We start from the raw sequence: 20,643 nt of genomic DNA on the forward strand, positions 1-20,643 counted from the left end.
GGAATGTTAGAATGGAAGGAGAGCGGACGATCAGAGAGAGTCTATAACACCGTTCTGGAGGTCAGACACTGAAAATACAGCCTGAAACCAGAAAGCTTCCTTTTCATAGCTGATCAGAAAAACAGTAAAGGGTCAGACCTATTTGTATCTCGTCCTGTACCATTTGTTCTCCTCTATAATTTAATGTCTTGAGTCACCATGTACAATTGTAGCTATCCTGTCCTGTATCCTTCGTGTCCTATATGGTGTACAAGGCACATGAATGTATTAGGGTGTACGAGGTGGCAAGTGGGACACCAGGGATGACAGTTTGTATCTAATCTGGACCTTGATTATTATAACTAAGTGGTTATTGAAGTGCCAGATCACAGAATGTCTCTGTAATTGTCATATGGATCATGTTAGAAGCCACTCAACAAACAATGTGTTCATTTGAGGAACAGTAAAATTTAATGTCCATTCACAGAAGCCAGCCAGCTCCACCAGAAGATCTCAGACCACATCTACGGGGCCCCAATGAGGTGAGCAAACAACTCCAAAACTGTGTTTTGTAATCAAGTTGCTTTAGCCATTTCATTGGCTCACACTGACCTGTGTACCTGTCTCTCTACTCCAACAAGGAATATGCGGAAGATGGCACTGAGACAGTCTGATTCCTCCAGTCCAGAGTCAGGCTTCAGGAGAGCAAACCCCAGCCCTAATATGAGGCAGAAGAAAGGTAAGAAGTCACTACTGTAGTTACCTAACAGTAGATACCCACCAAAATCTACTCTTTATATATTCTTTTTTTTTCTCACATTACCTTCTTGATTTTACTGTGGCAACATAGTGTAAAAGGAAAAAAGGAGGCCAGATAAGACAGCACATGCTCACACACACACACACATAAACTTATCCGAGCCTGGACGCTGTACTTCTGCATGTACACGCACAGACACAATACACACACACAATCACAAAGCCACTTATCAACTCTCACACACACAGTCAGGCCAAAAGCATGCAGGGATGCATGACAGCCTCCACACACACACACACACACACACACACACACACACACACACACACAAGGTTGTCGACCACAGTTGGGGATAAGATAACGGGTACAATTTCACGCTTGTGAGGAAGCCCTCGGTGTTACTTTCCAGTGAGTGAGAATATCAACAGTGTATCCGCAAAGGTTGTGTTGACCAGAGCAGTGTGTGTGTGTGTGTGTGTGTGTGTGTGTGTGTGTGTGTGTGTGTGTGTGTACCGGAGCTAAAACTAAGTCAAAGCGACAGGAGGCATACTCCACAGTCATCTCCAGGGATCTACTTTGTCTCCTACCTTCCTTCTTTTTCCCTCTTTCATCATTCCTTCCTTCTTCCCTCCCACCTTTTCTTTCTATCGACTTTCCTCTCACCCTAACTTCCTCTCACATCACTTCCTTCTCTACAACCTTTGCTGCACAACTCTCTCTCCTTCCGTGCCTCCTTGTTTCTCCTTAAGTTCCTTCCATTAAATCAAAGAGAACATAAACCATACTTTGAACTACATAGCTACAAAACAGTTCCAAAAATCATATGTTTTAACCTGGCCTGGCTGTAAAATATGTTTTTACAGAGCCTGAAAGTTAACACCAGAATTAAGACATCAGCATTGAATGAGCACAACACCCAAAAAGCTTTAGATGCCCACAGTGAATCCTGAATTCTATCAATCATCAATCATTTAGTTAATAAGTTCACAATCATACAGACAGCAGGGGGCTGTTGTTCTGTCATTAGCTGAGGTTTAAGGCTTTTTTAAATTATTTTTTGTATCTTATGCCTTTATTGGATAGCGACAATGGAAAGATGACAATGAGGGAGAGAGAGAAAATATAGGATGAAACCAAAAACACCACCAGGTCACCAAAGATGGATTTGAACCCGTGTTGTCTCTAAAACCACCCTGCTGTGTCCTCAGAAGCTCTGATCTGAACTGCACCTGTGGGTTTAGTCTAAACACAGTTGCTGAGTCCTGTAGAAATCATCTACATGCCACTAGAGGTCCCTGTATCTGACACTTACACTGAAACTTAAACTTTCTGCACACCAAGTCTAATTGTTTTGAGTCATTTCTTAAGAGAAAAATCCAGTAGAAAGACAGTAAACTCAACATGTTTGGGTTGTAGACTCTTGTGGACAAAAAAAAACATTTTAAGATGTCACCAGGGCTTTGGGAAACAGTGATGGACATGTTTCTGACATTTTATTGACCAAACAACTAACCGATTAATCGAGAAGAGAGTCGATAATGAGATTAATCAAGGATTTGTCAAAATCGATCTGTGAGACTGACAAGTGAGGGACTCCAGACACGTTTCAAAAAACGCCGGGGTTGCCCTTTAGTGTTTGGCCTCATATTGTGTTCAATAAAGATGTAAGTAGCTGTTCTTCATTCTTATTCATACACGGTGTCTCTTTGCTTCTCACTGATGATCTCATCCCCACCGCTAGGATAAAGGTGAAGGTTAGAGACATGTGACAGCGGCTGTTGTTTTTGGTCTCACCCTTCGAAATGGGTGTCAGGCCACTGTTATAAAACCAACTGTCCAAACCCAAACCTGTCTCCTCATATCTATTCACACCTCCTCCTCTCTCTTTCCCTCTCTTCCTCCTCTGTCTCTTTCTCTTTAACTCTGTTGATCTCCTCTTCTGTCACCCCCCCCCCCCCCCCCCCACCGCCACTCCTCCTTCCCTCCCCCTCTCTCTCTCTGCTGTGTGTTCTGCTTTTTATCTTTCTATTTCTCCTCTCTCTCTCTCTCTCTCTTCTTTTTTCTCACCACACCTCATCCTCTACTATCCATTGTTCCATTCTGCCTCCTCACTCCCCTCCCTTCATCTCATCTCGCCTTTCAGACTGTTTTATTTCCTTTATGATGCATTATTGGCTCTAAATTATAGCACTGTGTGAGTTGAGCTTTATGCTATGATGTAGAGTTTCTCACCCACACACACACACACACACACACACACACATACACATGCTGAGAAGACACAAACACACTTTTCACTGACTTCTCAGCACTGGTTAGCTGCTTCTCACTGATGAACACACACACACACACACACACACACACGCGTGTGTATCCCTGATGTCTCAGTATTTGTCAGCTGATTCAGGAGGTGTTGGCTGATCAGTTTGTACCAGGCCATGTGACGCAGCGTGTTTGCATAAAAGGTGTTAATTTCCGATTCTGGTGAAAGACATGTCATTTACACCTGATGTTAAACTCTGCACTGCATCTGGATGTGCTATAACAAACCTTCCAATTACATCCTGTCTCATAGCCAGGGTGGTGAGTCACCGGGGCAAGTTCAGGTCAAGTCTTGAGTCTGTCAGAGCAAGACCAAGTCGTATTTCAAGTCTTTTAGAGCAATCCTCTTAAGTCTTAAGTCTTAAGTCATTTGGGACAAGCCCAAGTCGAATGTCAGGCCATTTGAGACAAGTCTCAAACCTGTCAAAGCAAGTCCAGGTCAGTTATCAGGTCAATTCAAGACAAGTTCAAGTGAAGTCAGCATTTCTCAAATCAAATCTCAAGTCATTTTATACAAGTCCAAATCAGGTTTCATGTCGTTTGAGTCACTTCCCAGTGAACTTTCAAGTAAATGTCTTGTCTCATGTCTGTCAGAGCAAGCCTTAGGTCAAGTCTCAAGTCTCTCAGAGAAAGTCTCAAGTCGTGTTTTGGGGCATTCGAGTCAAATCTCAAGTCAATATGAAGAAGTGTTTCAGGGCATTTTATAGTCTTTATTAAGTCCTTGTTAAGTTTCAAGTGTGGAAAGGTTTTGCTGTAAGTCAAGTCAAGTCTTTAAGCAGTCATGTCCAAGTTGGGTCTCAAGTCCTTATTTTTTTGACTTGAGTATTACTACATTCTACAGATCTGGTATCTACCCACAGCGAAAATATTTCTACATGTTGCAATGACGTTGTCACCATAGTGATGTTGCTTCTGTCAATTTTAAGATTAGAACTTTAAACAAAACAATGTCAACGATGTTTCTTCCCATAATGCACATATTTACATCAGCACTGATGGCATTTTAACCTGTAATGATCTTTTCTTCCTGCTGTTCCGTGCTGCGCGCTTTCACACTCGTATTCAGATGCGCACCACAGTTTATTACCCAAGGCTGCGATCAATGTGCAAAATAAGTAATTGTGTGTTATGTTGTAGCCAAATTTTCTTCCCTTTCTCATCATCTGCCATCTCCCTGCGCCTCCCTGCTCCTCTCGCTGCCTTATTTTCTCTCCGTCTGTGTGATAATGATGACAGCAGTAGTATAAGCAGTTAGAGAGCTAATCCCACCACAGGGCACAGACTGAGCTGTGCTTGAAACGCAAAACCTCTCATAAAGACGTCATATGTCATCCCACTCAAACAGAAAATCAAACAAATGTGATGCAATATAGAATCGCTATGTTGTTGCTGCGACTTTGTTTATTATGCTCCATGATCCTTAGTATAAAAGGTAAATCCAAAACATAAGCTCTAAGAATTCATCTTATTCTTGCGTAGAATTGACTAAACATAGATGAGATGACGTCCAGATGATGCATGAATATCAGGTTTCGGTGTCAGGAGTAAAGCTTTTAGAGCTGCCAAGATGTAAACAAGTCATACAACAAGAAATGAATCCCAACAAATAACAGATACCAATGTTTCCAATGACAGAAGCCTCAGATCAGTCATTGTCACTGTCTTCATGGCTGACTTTTAAAAAACACTGCTGTGAGAAATGACTCCCTAAAGACTTGACTTGACTTGAGACTTGAAGGTAAAACTATTCAACTCTGGAGTTTTGACAAGGCAAAGTCTTGGAACAATACAAATGTGATTTGACTTGGACTTATTTTGATTGATGTGACACCTGACTTGCACTTACCCCAAAACTTAGAAACAGGTGTGTCTATAACTTCAGAGAACTGGCTGTAGTTCACATTCTCTTACCAGTTGTCTTTTCCTAACCTCCTCCTAACCTCTTCCTGGATCATTCAAGACAAGTCCAAATCAAGTCTCAAGTCTGTCAAATCACGTCTCCAGTAAAGTCCAAGTCTTCTGAGACAAGTCCAACTCAAGTCTCAAGTTATTTGAAACAAGCTCAAATCAATAGTCAAGCCGTTCGTCTCATGTCAAAAGTCTTTCAGAGCAAGTATCAGAGTCATTTTAGAGAATTAAATAAGGAGGCAATTCTCAAGTCAGAACACATCTCAAATAAAGCTTCAAGTTATTTGAACATGCCTGATTCAAGAAGCAACTCATTCAACTCATGTCCAAGTCAAGTCTTGAGTCATTTTAGAGAATTCCAACTCAAGTCTCATGTCACTTAAGACGAGTTCAAGTCAAGTCACATAAGGGACAAGCAGAGACGTCTCCGCTTGTTTAATAACCTGTTTGTACCTGGCCCTGCTGAGCTGATTTCCTCCCTTCCATCCATCCATAGTCATTAATAAACAGATCACTGCTGTGTTCTCATGTAGGAGGATGAGGAGTGGGCTGGATGTGTTCAGTATGCTTAGCTTTGACACATATGGGTCTGTGTTTATTTACTGCTCCCGTTGTAAGGAAAATTAAATTAAACACTTGCACAAGCACATGTATTTACCCGTGCATGTATGTGTGTGTGTGTGTGTGTGTTGGCCCTTTGGTTAAGGACGAGACAGATAAAGCTCCATCTGTTAGCTCTGTCCACATGCAAACCTGCTTGAACAGCTAACCAGGCCGACAGACTCGGAATGCTCTCCCACAGCGAGGTCACTGTGCCCTTCAGCCCAGACAGACACACACACACACAGATGGATAGATGGAGCAGGAATAGATGAGTCTCTCTCTGATGTACAGATCAGAATACTGGAAGGCTGTACTGTACAGTGACTCTATTTTAAATAACTTTTTCATGGATGAACAGGAAGTTTAAATGGATGAGTGATTTGATTTAGCGTCTGTCTTTTCTTTTTTTTTGCTGGCAGGCTGCTCCCTCAGCTTCTTTTCATCTATATTCTCATGTGTATATATCCTTTTTTTTTTTTTTTTTTTTTTTTTACCAGAATCCTGGCTCGTTCTCTCTTGTATTTGGCCACTATCGAGCAGCTTCACTTGCTATTCAGGGTTTATAGCCTTGCTCAAGGGCTATTCAGCCACAATTGTTAAGTGAGGGTAAAGTACGGTCATATCTTCCTCCCAGACTGTTCCAGAGTCTGTACGGTGTGGTTGTGATGAAACCACAGTAGTTATAAAGTAAAAGTGGCCTGATAAAATTGACATAATCTGCCAAAATGACCATTTTTACCATTAATTCCACTGAGTTTCAAGGACCTGTCTGGAAGCAGTAGTTTGACCAAATAGATCTTGACTCAAGGTCCCACTTACTTGTTTTTTCCATAGCTTTCAATTGCATTTCACGCTCATGCTGCGCGCTCAACTAACGCTAACTGAGTTACAGTTATCTCCATTCCATGAGTTATCTCTGTGTTAACTTATCAAAATCCACCTGCTGAGGAAGATTATGAGATACAGTTGAAAGCTCCAGAAGCGGATCTTGAGTTAAGATTTTTATGCTATATTATTCCTAATGCTAATACCTAATACATTACTTTTTTTTTTTAACACATTCTCTCTTTTTTAAGGCTGTGTATCAAACATCAATACAGACTGAAATGTGTTTGTATCATAGAGGGTTGAAAGAGTATGAAAAGTTGACATGAATGCTTTGATGTAAATGAGGAAACTTACTCTATGGTTTATTAGTGCTGGGCGATATAAATGATATTACTCACTGTTATAGACACATTTCCTCAATAAAAAAAAATGGAAGTTTGATATACTGTTAATAGTATTTCAAAGGGAGACAAAGTCTTCGTCAGAGGAAACTTTAAATGCTGGCAAAGGAAGCGACAGCTTAACAGTCAGAGACGCATCACACATGCAAGACATGAGGTTGATACACAACGCTGGAGAATGAGGGATTTTAACTGAATAATTTATACTGACAAGATGGAAGATTTTTGTTTATTTTTGCAGAATTCATGCATTTAGATAGCCTCTCTCTTTGCAGATCATATAACATCAGGGTTTTGAATCTATTACAAGGGAATTCCAAGTGTAAGAAAATCATTAAGCTGGACAGAAATAGACTGACTGACTGAATTTTTTTTAATGAATCTTGACTGATATGAAAAACACAAAAAAATTCTTAACTGTAGCACCTATCCCCATATTTTATTAAGCCAGTCCTTAATTTATCACTGACACATTGAGCAGTTTGGCATATTTTGTTAAATGAAAAAAAAAAAAGTATTGTTTTGGTGTCTGGACCAAATATCAGGTATTGCACTGACACAGATACGGAACATCTTCAAACTCATCCCTACTACTCTTCTGTCCTTCCTGTACTAACTCTGGCTCCCTTTTGCTTTCCCCACTCAGCTGATGCTTCAGCCAGCCAATCAGGCCACTCGGCTGTTAACGCTAGGAAACGCTTCACCTTGCAGGGTCTTTCCAACAGGAGGTCGCTTCCCGCAGGTAACGGCATGACCTCGCCGCGTCGTGTGCTCGCTTATTGTCTTCATCGTCTGTTCTTTGATTTCTTCATTGTTGACAACAGTGTCACCGTCATCATCATCATCAGCGTCTTTGGACATAGTCTTCATCAGTCATTTATTAGAATGAAACAGCAGCAGCGTCTACCTTCTGTCTGCTTCAGTCTCAATTCTTCAGTCACATAACCACTGTTGTCCTCTTTTTCCCTCAAACGTTATATAAATTTCTGTGTCAGCGTGTGTCCCGTCGTCAGGCAGATCTCTCCATGCGTTCCAGTGCCGGCGGTGTCTCGGCATAATAAAGGCCATATCTTCCTCTACTCCCCTTTCTCTCCTTTCATCTGTTTATATCAGTATCATCTGCATCTGCCCACACTATAACAAGGAAAGTGTGATTTAGGAGAAAGAGAGGGACAGGGCACGGTGGAGGAGACAGCTTTTGGAGACAGGGAGACAGCAGGAGATAGATATATGGACAGACAGAGAGAGAGAGAATGTGCCAGAGTCCCGGCAGTGGTGACACTGCGGTGAGGCTAAATTCTGCGGCACAGCGCTGCACTAAATGTCACACTCTAATATTCAAGCCCTCTTGACATTTGGAAGGGTATTAACATTTTTAGAGGACGGGCCTTGATTCCAGGTCCTGCTTTCCATATCACAGCGGTCCGGCCAGTCTTCAAGCCACACGTGTCCCTGATGAGACTAGTAAGTGAGGTGTGGGGGGGGGGGCGGGGGGGGTCAGGTAGTGGAGTGGATTGACCAGTTAAGTAAAGATGTCCAGAAAACCCACAGAGATCCAACAACCTCATGAGGGAAGGAGGTGAAAATGAAATTTAGTAGTTTCATGGAATTTCCAACTACAACGTAACTGGAATCACTGTAAATTCATGATTTCATGCAAACTCAACACTTCCTCTGTGTTAACCTGTTGTCTTAATAAATCACTAATCACTAATTCCATCAGTGCAACAACAGTCATATCTATAACCACTGTGTCTTAGTTTTAACAGAAATACTGTTGTCATGGGCCGTACAGTGGTTTTAGTGGATGAGATGCATACCATACAGCTGCAACATCTGCAATGCAGCTCTGATCGGATCCACTGTTGTTCCATGTCCTTGCTCTCCCGTCAAATAAAGGCAAAATGCCCCCAAAAAAATCTATGAACAAGAGGAAATCTTGCTTTCCTCCACAAGCTTTTCACTGTCTGTAATCTCCTGTCAATAAAACACAGCACAACACACCTGCGCAGATGTTTTCGGATTGAAAACCTTCGATGCACCAGCTCAAAGGGCATAATCTCTCCTTGTAGGTTTCTAATGTGAAACATCTGCAGGACGGTTGAGTTTCATTAACACCAAATGAAAGAACTACAAAGCAAATGAAAGAATGAGACCAGTACATGGCTCTGTTGTTGTCCTGATGGAACTGGTGGAAATGCAGTGTATATTATGCTGAATTTACCATGTGAGCCATTAGATTACAGGTAATTCCTCCCCCAACACTCAATATTTTTTTTACCCGACTTCCACTGAGAGACACAGTCAGCTGAATCTGCCGCATCAATACATCCAGTCTTGTTAGCATATGACCAAGGCCGCACATTGATTAGACATCTTGATGTATGTGAGAAGAGAAAGAGTAGAAGGAAGTACTGTATATGGCCAATAGTATGTGGACACCCTTACTTTTTTAAAGCAATTTTAATGTGGATGAAAATCCCCAAAAAACCCCTGCAGCCAGGCTCCAACATGTAGTAGAAAGCATCAAATAAATGTATTTGGAATAACAACGTGTTATTCTAGCAACTTATCGTAGTAGCCTTCTCTTGTGCAGTGGGGTTTATGGGAAATGCAGCCTTAAAAGCTGTCTGTTATGCTGGACTTTAACTAGAAAAGCCATGTCCATTTTCTTTTAAAAGAAAGAATTCATGACACTGACTGCCATCTAGTGGTGCAGTGGTGTTCTAGTCCATAACTAGAACATAACACAACTAAATTTCCCATTACTTTCCTAACCCTAAACCAAAAATTTAACAATGATCCTTGTAGAAATGGCTGATATTCTTCATTTTGTGTTTAGACTTGCACACATACAATTTATGCGCACGCTCCTGAGCACTGCCCTGAGCGATGAATGCTCCGTCTGCTGTATGAGATGGAAATCAATGCTGAGTCGATGGCAGGTGTCCTACCGCTGAATAGACTTTCCATTAACAGGAGTGCTCTCTGCAGCTTCCTGCGCTTTACTGCTATGTACGTCCGCTCAATAAGCCCAATGTGTTGGATCGCTAAAGACAGGACTGAAATCAAGGGCCACTCCGTCTACTCTGCTCTGTGACTTGCAAGCACCCTGACATTCACACCATGGCTCAGCTGTCTTTTTTTTTTTTACAGTGACACAATGAGAAGGATTCGGATGCCTCAATTAAGTCACTAGATGGCAGGCGCATCTACTGATGGAAAAGCTCCTTTAAAATAAGTGACAGCTGCTCCATTGTTGTGTTGCAGTGGTGTTGCGTCAGGTGTAATGAGACGTCCAAGCTTAAAAGTCACAGATATTCAATTAGTGATGGCTGACAGCTGTTTATATGAAGCCTAGTACTTTGTCCTGAATTTGTCATCTCAATCCAATCTGACTCCTCCCTCGATGTCACTGAACTGCACATAGAAAAGTGTGTGGTAGAGTTTCATTTTCCCTAAAATGTACAGAACGTTCGCTGTACATCAACATGTTTTAAGAATTCATTTAAATTCAACAAAGTCTACAAGACTGGTTTGGATTGACAGTTGTTGGCTGTTTTAAGTATAAATGCATAGTTCAAGCACATGATCAAGCTCACATGTTGACCTTGTACTGAAGTCATGATGAATATATATATTTGCTTTATCACAAAACTGTCTTTCTTACGTATCCCTTTCGGCACACTCGACACACTTGGTGTTTTTGAGCATGATACTTCATTCTTGACTTTGGAAACGGTAGTTTGACTCAAAAAAATCAACTCAGGGCTCACTTACTAGCTTTTTCTGGAGCTTTCAACCACACTCATGATCTGCCACAGCAGATGGAGTTTGCCAGGGTTTATGATACAGAGCCGTTCCATACTGAGCAAACTCCATCTGAGTAAAACCATGAGATGTGGTTCAACAGTAAAAAAAAATCTAGTAAGTAGACCTTGAATGAAGATATATTTTTTAAACTTTCTGTCAAACTTGGTGTTTTTGTTGACATTGTTTCATGGATTCTCCCTCCTGCATGTCTGCTTGCACTGTCGTTACTTCATGGTTCATATTTTTAAGTCTTCTGTGAAGCACTTTGGAACTTTTGAGAACTGCTCAGTAGATAAATAACTGCCATTTCATTTTTAAGACTTTATGAGCTTTGTGTTTTGATGCTTGTCAAAGTTGATTTTCAGAGAGTCAAAACAATCTGCTTATTTTATTCTCTCTTGTAATCCTCTCTCTGTCCTCCCTTCACTTTTTGTCCCTTTTCACTCCTCGTCCTCCATGGTTTTCTCTCTGTTTGTCCCTTGCTGCCTCTCCATGTCTGTCCCTCCTTGCCAACCCCTCTCTGGCTGTAGAGCCTGCTGCTAAGGAGGCAGAGGTCCCCCGCCGCTTCTCTCTCACCTCCTCTCTCGCCTCCTCTTCCTCCTCCTCCTTTGCAACGCGACGCACAAAAGGTACCTGATTAGCTGTTCAAGGTCTTCCTGCCTCCACCTTTTTCTATATTTCTCTTGCCTTACACTCATTTTCTATTCTGTTCACATTCACCACTCTTACACACACACACACACACACACACACACAGCCAGCCAATAAATGTACACATATACAGTTGTGTAGCTCAAATAAAGGCCAATATGAACAAATATATTCTTTGCTTTCTACAACTTTTATCAAAAAGTATGTTTTTTTTCTGCTACAGCTTACAAATCTTCTCAGTTAGTACACAAAAGAGAACTCTATATGTACATATACTGTACCCATCAGAATGCTGTTGTTTGAATGAATCTCTGCTGAGATGTGATGGAATCATTTATGACAGATCCAAGGTCCATTTACCACAATGTGCAAATAATAATCAATCTAGAACCAAACCATCTGCCTACTATTTCACTATTTCAGGGAGAAAGAAAACAAAAAACGTTATGTCTCAAAATGATTGTATGTCAAGGGTATTTTAGAATTAGTCATCATACTTCATTTAAAGGGCAAAATTATCATTCAAATACAATAATGATAATACATGTGGCAACACTGATCACACATGAATTAAGCAGTGACATCACCATTACTGTGTCCCGTTTACAGCAGCCTGCGGCAGACAAAAAGAGCCACAAGGGACTTTCATCTTCAACCATGTTCTAGCTAATGTCTAATAATTCTTATCTGCAAACATGAACTCAAAATACAACCAAAGAGCACTGTGGAAGACTTCACCGTTAACGTCTGTCAAATATTAATAGTTTTAGATGCTCCTGCCTCTTGAGTCAGCTCTGCTCAGAGGCTTGGAGACAAATTGACCATTTCTATCATTATTTTTTCTCTAATAAAACCATACATTTAAAAATCACTTTAATGTTAAATTCATTTTTGACTTCAAAAAAAAGATTCCTAATTGGACTCTAAAGACAACATCCTCATACAATTGACATACAGTACACGTATAGAAAGGTTTATGTCGGTAGGATGAAAGCTAATCATTTATATACGTTCAAGGTTAATGTCAGGGTAGGAAGATAAAGACACCACATGTCCTATTAAAAGATGAGTTTATGTTGGTTTACCCTACAAGTTACCCTTTTCCAAACAATCTTTTGCACAATTCTGCATCAGTCATAATGATAATACACATTGGAATTGAATCAGTAGTGAGAAATGTGTCTTCGTGTGTGCATGTATAGAGCGGGGGCAAAAAAAGCTATTTTCTTAATACCTTCTCCCCATTTACTGTGCTCTTGAAATTTATGAGATGCATACAGAAAGTCAAGCCTTTGCTGAGAATCAAAACATGTTCAAGGGGGGGGAAAAAAAGCAGCAAATGAGTAGACATACATATTCTTTTTAAAAAAAGTGACGGTAAGGAAATAAGAATTTTGATAAGCTGACATTTGGAACGTAGGGTGACATTCAAAGTGGCAGTACAAGTGCAATTTACCGTAGGAATACAGATGAGAAGTTCATTTTCAACCAGGCAGGGGAGGGAATTAAAAACACAAAGAAGAGAGAGCTATTGAAGGTTTCTCTTGAACTCTCTCCATTCAGTCTGTTCTCTGCTTTGATTGTATTTCTTTTTCCTGTGTGCAGTTGAGAAAGTTTCAATAACATACGACCGATGAGAGTGCTGCAGGTCACCATGGCTATATGTGCTGTGGGTTTTTGGCCTCTGATGTTAATTCTCCTCTACCTTGTGCACTAATGTCAGGCAAAAATATAGTATATTATAGTAGATTTATGAAACACGCACACATAACACTTATGTCATGCAGATTTACTACAGGCTTTCCTAATCTCTGCCTTTTATTTCCATGCGCAAACTGAATTATTCAAAGAGTAATTGCATTTTTTTTTTTATAACATGGGTCTTATTTTTGTAGATGTTTCATTTCAAAAACGTACTCACCAAGTTGAGACCTGTGAACATAGTGATGTCACTAAAAAGAAGCGCAACACGATCAGTCAGACGATCAGGTGGATTTTAAACAAACTCTAACGTCAGCTAAACTTATTTGGGGGAGAAAGCAAAGGCTTATGGTAAAATGATTTAAATCCATCACAGTGTAAAGACTCACTTCCTGCTTCAACTTTGACCTGCTGTCCTTAATGTAGTTGAGCACAGTTTTCCAGTGCAACAATGGACTATGACTAACATCCCTGCTCACTTTTGGTTTCTCCCAATACATTGGTTTAGATAATCTAGCTAAACTGTTGGCTTGTGTCTAATCTGTCTGATTGTCTGGTCACTGACAGACTTTCAAATTTGACAGGGTTTCCAGATTTCAGCAATTACTCCAGTGACTATGAGTACCGAAACTTTGAACTCTTTTGATGTTTACTGAGATGACTTTAGGCCATAAATAGGGCTTGGGTTTGTTAGCATTTCATCAAGTCTGAATTTAGTATCCAATCAGCTCCACTGAGCCACTGAGCAAATGTATTCAAATTAGCTTTCAGCAATTAAAGTGAAAAGTTTTATAACATAAAGTTGCACTGCTGTCTAAAGGATGTTTTGGGGTTGGATAATGCTTTTTAAAATATTGGTACTTAATTAAGCCTGTGGTTGCATGTGTTTCCGGCCAGGTCCCCTCTCTGCTAGCATTAAGAGCAAGAGACACGAGATAAAGAGTGATCCCACTCCATTTGGTTATGAAGGTACATGAATGTGTATGTAATGTGCAGGCTCTGAGCATGCTGGGCCTTTCACTGTAGCATGTTGTTAGGTTATTTAGTAACTTATTTTTGTGATGATTTTTTTTTTATTATTTCTGGATGCTGTGTGCCGTGTGTGTGTATGCGTATTTGTGTGTTTTTTCAGTTATCTTTTCCATGTCTTGCCTGCTGTGATTAGTGATGTGACGTGTCAAAATGACCACTGGATTGTTGTTTTGGTGTGACGTAAGGTGAAGTTTGTTGGGGGGGGGGGGGTTTGGCTTGTTGCCATCTTGGTTGGTTTCTGCATGAGTAGACAAGTTGCACTGCTGTTTTCAAACACTCCACTTTGGAACTTTTGCTTTTGGTTGATGATGTTGAGTAACGATCATGGTGAGGAGGATGGTGTAAAGCATTTGGCTTCCCTCTAGATACTTTGCGTGGTGCTATGGCTGCAGTCAAGAAACGTCAGAGCATGACTAGCAGCACTGCTACTGCTGCTGGCGGCACCTCGGCCGTCCCCAGATCCACCTCCCAACCAGGTAACGACTGCAGAGGAGGACTCATCACCTCCAACTGTTTTTGTGCTCGTCTTCATGGTGGAATTGATTTCGGTTACGTGTGTTGATTTGTTGGAGAGCAAATTGAGTTTGTTTTCAGTCTCTCATGTTTAATCTCATCTTCTTTCTGCAACAAATTGAATTCTACCCAAGAAAAAGTTCTTCAAAAACCTTAACGCCTAAATAAATGCACTTTCAATCAACAAGTCCTCATACCTGAAGAACAAAATAGAAGCTGGTTTGTAATGACCATTACAAACCTAATGGCAACTAAAGCTAATTTGTTACAGTTAGGGAAAGATGATGGTCATTGTGGTCAAAAGGTCACGCTTGAGGTTTGTTCTACATGTTCTCAGGGTCATTCTGTGTGTGAGAAGTTTGGCTAGAGGTTTATATCTTGCAAATATGATGAAGCTTTCATGATGGAGTAAGACAAATTAGTTAAATGCTCAGTGACATTGCTTTCCTGTCAGTGAAGCACCATCACCTGCCAAGTGAAATAGTAATACCCCCTGGTTTACGGGTGCATTTTCATGCTTAATATGTGTATTGATTCTCTTCAGGCTGGACCCAGCGGCGTCTCCCTTCCATTGACACAGAGGACTTTGAGACGATCCCCTCCAGTGCAGAGGAATCCTCCAACTCCTCAGAAGAGGAAGGCAGCAATAAAAATGTAAGTAATGCTCAGGATTACGGCTCACTTTGACTGGAAAATGTAGAGAGGTTTTGAGCTGGATATCATTTGGAGCATTACTTGGATGACTTTCTAAAATGTATTCAATAGTGAAAATGAATAAAACCCAAATTTTATAATGAATTAAAACAAGACATGAGTTCAAAGCTTGGCCCAAGTGAAAAATGTAGCTCAACACAACCCAATCCAGTCCTACTGGGTCCCGTCAGCTTTCGCCATAAATCATCAGACTCCACGATCACTCACTGTCCCTCGACAGCTCTCTACTCATCCCTCGTTTCCTCTCCATTCATCTTTCACTCTCCCCTCTTCTCTGCTAAATCCCTTCCCGATCCCCCTGAAAGAAGACCCCTCCGTTACTTAATTACTTCCCATGGATGCGTGTCTCGTTAGCGGCAGTGCACTGACGACTTGACATTTAAGAAATGAGGGGAAAGAGGGGAAAGAGGGCGGGGGATTATAGCGGCACTGGTCTGCTGGGTATGGCAGCCTTTCCAGATCCATTATAATCTGTGTGATGTGCCATAGAGAGCCACACAGGCACTCAGGCAACACACATACACACTAAGCATGTGAGTTGCTCCCGCGCATACAACACTCTTTAAAGGAATCCACATTTTTGCATCATGCAATAGATGGCAAATCTTTTTTTTTTTTTTAAATTTATTTTGTAAATTTGATGTTGTAATTCAAATTCAACCTGGGCTCGTATTTATAATAATTCTTGACGATTTCTGCCGAACAGAGCTAATTTTCAATGGAAATGAAATATTGGAAATGAACAGTCACACACTCAGTAATACCACTAAGCCAGGGGTTGTGCAGGCAACCATAAACACCAGCAGACGACTTAACTGAGTAACTCCTTCTCTCGCTATGAAGGTGCGTTAATCAGTGAACTCAACTCTCTGTGGTGTTCGAATGCAATCAAAAGCTCACACTCATCTAGACTGTACAAAACTACAGTACAACCCACAACCGTCAAGGGGGAGGCAGTGTGCAGTCGGCCTGTTGAATATGACTCATTGTGAATGCCTTAAAGCCGCAGTAATTCATACGTTCATATAAACAATGGGTCACATCACTAAGTGTAATGTGAAAGTGTTTCTCTTGGTGACAAACCCAGAGAGAATTTTCACTCAACTCCGAAGTTGTCCTTAGAGCGTTTTAGCATCTTTCAGTTAGTTGTTTTGGTTTTACAGCCAGCAGCTTTATTGGTTTTGTTCAGTCTTGCTGTTCTCATCAACCTTGTGTGGAGCACAGCAGACAAGGAAAAAGCCTTAAAAATCCACTGTACATTTCCTGTTTACCACCAAACAGCAGACACACATAGTTAGCTACTAGCTAGTGAACATAGTGAAGCATTTAGCAGCTAGAGAGCCAAATGTTTTTCTCAGGCGTTGGTGGAGACCAAACCAGAGCTAAAGGGAGAGTGACTGCTGGACTTACATTCATCAGGTGGACTCAGAAGTGTGTGATGTTCAGCTTGTTGTTGAGTTCTGCCACCAAGCACCCAAAACAACCTAATTATTTCTGTTTAACAAATCTATTCAGATTTCAATTGCAACATTTTGAAGTAAATCATTTTATAACTTAAATATTTGAATGAAACAAAGTAGTGGGGCAGGTGCTGGATACAAAAAACATTTAAGTAGATACAGAATCAGAGCTCCTTTTTCTTCAATTGCAATGTTTCGATTGACTACAGGTCTTCCTCTGGCAAATACCCACAGGAAGGAAATGAGGCATATATATAGTCAAATGACATTGACACTACAATCATCTAATCACATGTGTCAAGACACCATCATCACTGCATTTTTCAACAGCTACTAGCTCCAAACACTGGAGGTAGCAATTCAGAATGATTAAATTGTGAAGCTTATATTAATATTAATATCATACTGTATTTATAAAAATTGAACAGGGAGATTCTGACCACTGAAAGTAGTGTAGATTGTTTAACTAGAGAAGAGACACCACTCTGTTTCTGGGCAAAGCATATTAATCAGGTTGCACTTTGGCTTTTGGGTAAGTTACCAAATTAACATTAATTAGAGCTCACATAATCTGCCACTGGTGACATTTGTCTTTTCAAGCAGAAAGGATTGTTAGCCTTGGAGTTTAGTGAATCCACACATTTTACCAGCCTGGAGTCACATCCAAAATGGAAGTGGTGAATGCAGAATTTGACTCAGTCCTTTCTTCCGGCAGGGAGACAGTAGTCGTTTCCGGGTGCAGCTGACCTACGAGTCTCGTGAAGCACGAGACCTCTCTCTGGAGACGGGCGACTTGGTCCAGTTTCTGGAGGAGGCGGAGAACGGACACTGGTGAGTTCCAGTTAGCTGTTAACTGTAGGACTGTGGAAAATCATTTTGTTCCCTCCCACTCATCGTTCCTCCTCCATTGTTACTTTGTTACTGACTTAATACTACATTAGACACCTCAGTTCCCCATTTGTCATTTCAAACACATTTTTTCCTAAAAAGAGGTGCAAGAACACAGGATTACCAGTTTGTTCCCAGTGCAACAAGCACGTCTCACAAATAAGGCAAAAATAAGCTGCCTGACGTTACATTATACTTTGTTTATTGTGTGCCCTAAATAAACTATAATTGCAGTACAATGCTTTTTAGTTCTCCCAAGGTCTTTATATTTTTGGCTCAGCATTTCTATAGCTGAAGTATATTCTCCATGACAACAAAAGAAACATAGTTTGCCTACTATTATTGACTCTTTTTATTATTTTTTCTGCTTACTTTTTAGATTTGTCCTTTAGTCCCAGTGTGCTCAGCATTTTGTTGTTGAAAAGCTTGTTAGTGTCTGCATACTTGATTTTTATGATTGGCTGTAGAGAGCGTCAACACTGTCAACACTGTGACATCAGCACTAATGAGCTTGTCATGAAAATGGAATAACTGGTGCCAGAGGTCAATATTCAGGTAGTATTACACCGAGTTATAGCACCCACAAATTACTCAATTTCCCGCTGTCATCCAGTCGCAGAGCTGCAGCCCTGACACCTTGTGCATCCTGTAAGCACAAAAAATAGCAAAAACAGCTATTCTAGACTTGCAGATATACTGTAGAAATGCAGTATTTTAAATGTTTGCACAATAGGTAGTGAAGAAGAATACCCTCTTGGGAGCAGACTTAATAATTAAAGGAGAACACACATTTGGTTTGGAGACTTGATAATCAAGTGACGTCTGAGACAACTCTTTGATCAAACATATGCCAATTGTCCTTTCCACCTCCTGACCCCTGCTGATTTGACCCCTCCTGTCTTGCCCCTGGATTTGCCTTGATCTTGTATGTAAATGCCCTCCCCTCCTATCTTTTGTTTACCATTTGTTGGTCACTACTTTGATCCTTACTGTATAAAGTCTTTCCATCTCTTCTGCTCTGGGTCAGTCTACTGTATCAGACCAGCTCTGTGTCAGTATGCTCACCGCATTTCCGGAATGCTATTAAACCACTTCCACCACAGCAAACTTTGAACAAGGACTTGAGTGAATTTTCTTCAACAGTAGACAAATGATTTCAGTCCCACCAACAAGTACAGATATGAATCACCAAATCTACAATCCTCCTTTTATGTGTGTAAAAACAAAACCACTCTTAGTTCTGTAGGGCTTGAATGAATAACATCTAGCAATGTGACAGTGTCTCCTTATTCAAAGTAACCTGGAGAACAGTCCGTATAAAGATGAACATTTATAAAATATACTGTATATAGTTACATACAGTGTATATACTTTAAAGGTCCATAAGATCCATAAGAAGATATCTTTGTGGTTTTAAGTACCAAAAACCATCTCTATATAGTTTTACATCTCCTCTCCTAAGCTTCTCTCTGGAGCTCCACCAAGAACAGGCTATTTTGTGTCTGCTCAGTGCCCCTCTCTTCTGATTGGCTGACTGTTTTCTGAGTGATGCACTCACAGGCCAACCACAGGTAATGAATTGTAGCCTAGCCTGTAGCAAGGTAACGCCAGGGCTCTGGGTAAAACTCACCAGTAAATGGCGATGGCCACAGCTGAGGATAATCTTATGCACATTTGCTTCCTGACATTCAACAACTGTGCAGTGTTTCCTCCGTGACTGTCTGTCCTCTGCTCCACTCCGTGTATGTGTGTGCGTTAGCCCCGCCCTCGGTGAAACACAGAGAGCAGAGGAGAGGACAGAAACTAGTGCAAACATAAATGACAGTAAAACGTGCACATACATTGGGTAAATAACATAAAGATATTTGTTTTCCTTCAGGAGGTGCGGGGGGTCCTGTTTGAGGGGCCCCTCCAAGGCAAATGCTGAGCGTATAGTTGTTACCTCACAAAAGTCCAAATGGCTCGTTTAAAGGCACAGTGTCTGAATACGGGCTGTGTGCATTTCTCCGTGGAGTGAGCATTTTGATACTTTCACAGTATTTATATAGCACCTAGGGACCGTCATGGCTATGTGTACAATAATTTAATTAAGTTTATTTTGCACTTACTTCTGAGCTTGGTCTGAAACATCTGGTGCAGCAGCTGTACAACTGGATGCATTTCAAATTTTCTCACAGCTCACTAATGATATTTTGGAACTCAAGACAGCTCACAGCTCATTTGGCGGTACTATTTGGTCATAAAATAAGGAATTGCACCTTAAAATCTGAAGTAAAGAATATATGACCATGCAAAACACTGCATGCTGGTACCTTACTGGCTGTGTAATAGTCCTTTGCTGAGCAGCTAAACGACAACTGTGTTAAATTTCCAACCAGGTGTCAGGGGAGGTGGCTGGTTTAGTGGCTGAGCTGTTGTTCCAAAAGAAAGTACAGGCCGCAAGTTTTAAAAGCCAGCACCTGGTGAAGCAATCACTGACTCATTAGCATTCATCAGCAGCCCTATCATCCACCTGCAGCTGTGTTATGGTCATTTTCTGCTATGGGACAACTCAGTGGGCCATATTAGTGTCGACGTTTCACCAGAAACCTGCTCAAATGACCCTAATAGCACTCTGTGCTACCTGCCGCTCTGCTATTTAGAATGCACTAATCATCCAGCTATCAGCTCATTGAAAAATTGCACCATTGTGGCCTTTTATTCATGCATTATTTGGCAACAAAATGAGGCAGTAGATTGCAACAGTCGTGGTGCCAACACACTTCTACAGAGCCAAGTTTTAATTGAAATTTACAAACGGTAGCTGTAATAACAGCGTAAATGGTGACATTGAAGCTTTGTCTCACCCTCAGCAATATGTTTCGACAAAACAGGACACACATCTGATTATCTGTCCCGGCCCTGCGAACAAATGACACAACTGTGATTAGATTGAGAGTTGTAGGCCTCATTCAAGATGGATTTTCAGTGTCAAAGAGTGTTACAGGATATCACAGTGCTTTTCATTAAAAGAAACAAAACAGATTATGTTATCTTTGTTAGATTTGTAAATCATGCAAATTCATTCACA

General features: G+C 40.9%; 1 protein-coding gene across 12 annotated transcripts in view; it reads left to right on the top strand.

Annotated features, from left to right (window-relative positions):
* Positions 1-20,643, top strand: part of mcf2l2 (MCF.2 cell line derived transforming sequence-like 2) — a 157,936-nt gene that overhangs the window by 125,176 nt on the left and 12,117 nt on the right. For 7 of the 12 annotated variants that reach the window (XM_042415841.1, XM_042415842.1, XM_042415852.1 and 4 more), the window contains 7 exons: positions 467-521; positions 621-718; positions 11,145-11,243; positions 13,864-13,935; positions 14,364-14,474; positions 15,056-15,165; positions 17,401-17,516. In XM_042415841.1, the coding sequence (XP_042271775.1) occupies positions 467-521; positions 621-718; positions 11,145-11,243; positions 13,864-13,935; positions 14,364-14,474; positions 15,056-15,165; positions 17,401-17,516 (661 nt within the window). The remainder of the gene's footprint in view (positions 1-466; positions 522-620; positions 719-11,144; positions 11,244-13,863; positions 13,936-14,363; positions 14,475-15,055; positions 15,166-17,400; positions 17,517-20,643) is intronic. The other 5 variants (XM_042415847.1, XM_042415848.1, XM_042415850.1 and 2 more) reach the window with 4 other exon arrangements.

The sequence above is a fragment of the Thunnus maccoyii genome, chromosome 7 (assembly GCF_910596095.1).
Source record: "Thunnus maccoyii chromosome 7, fThuMac1.1, whole genome shotgun sequence".
In the NCBI taxonomy this organism is placed as follows: Eukaryota; Metazoa; Chordata; class Actinopteri; order Scombriformes; family Scombridae; genus Thunnus; species Thunnus maccoyii.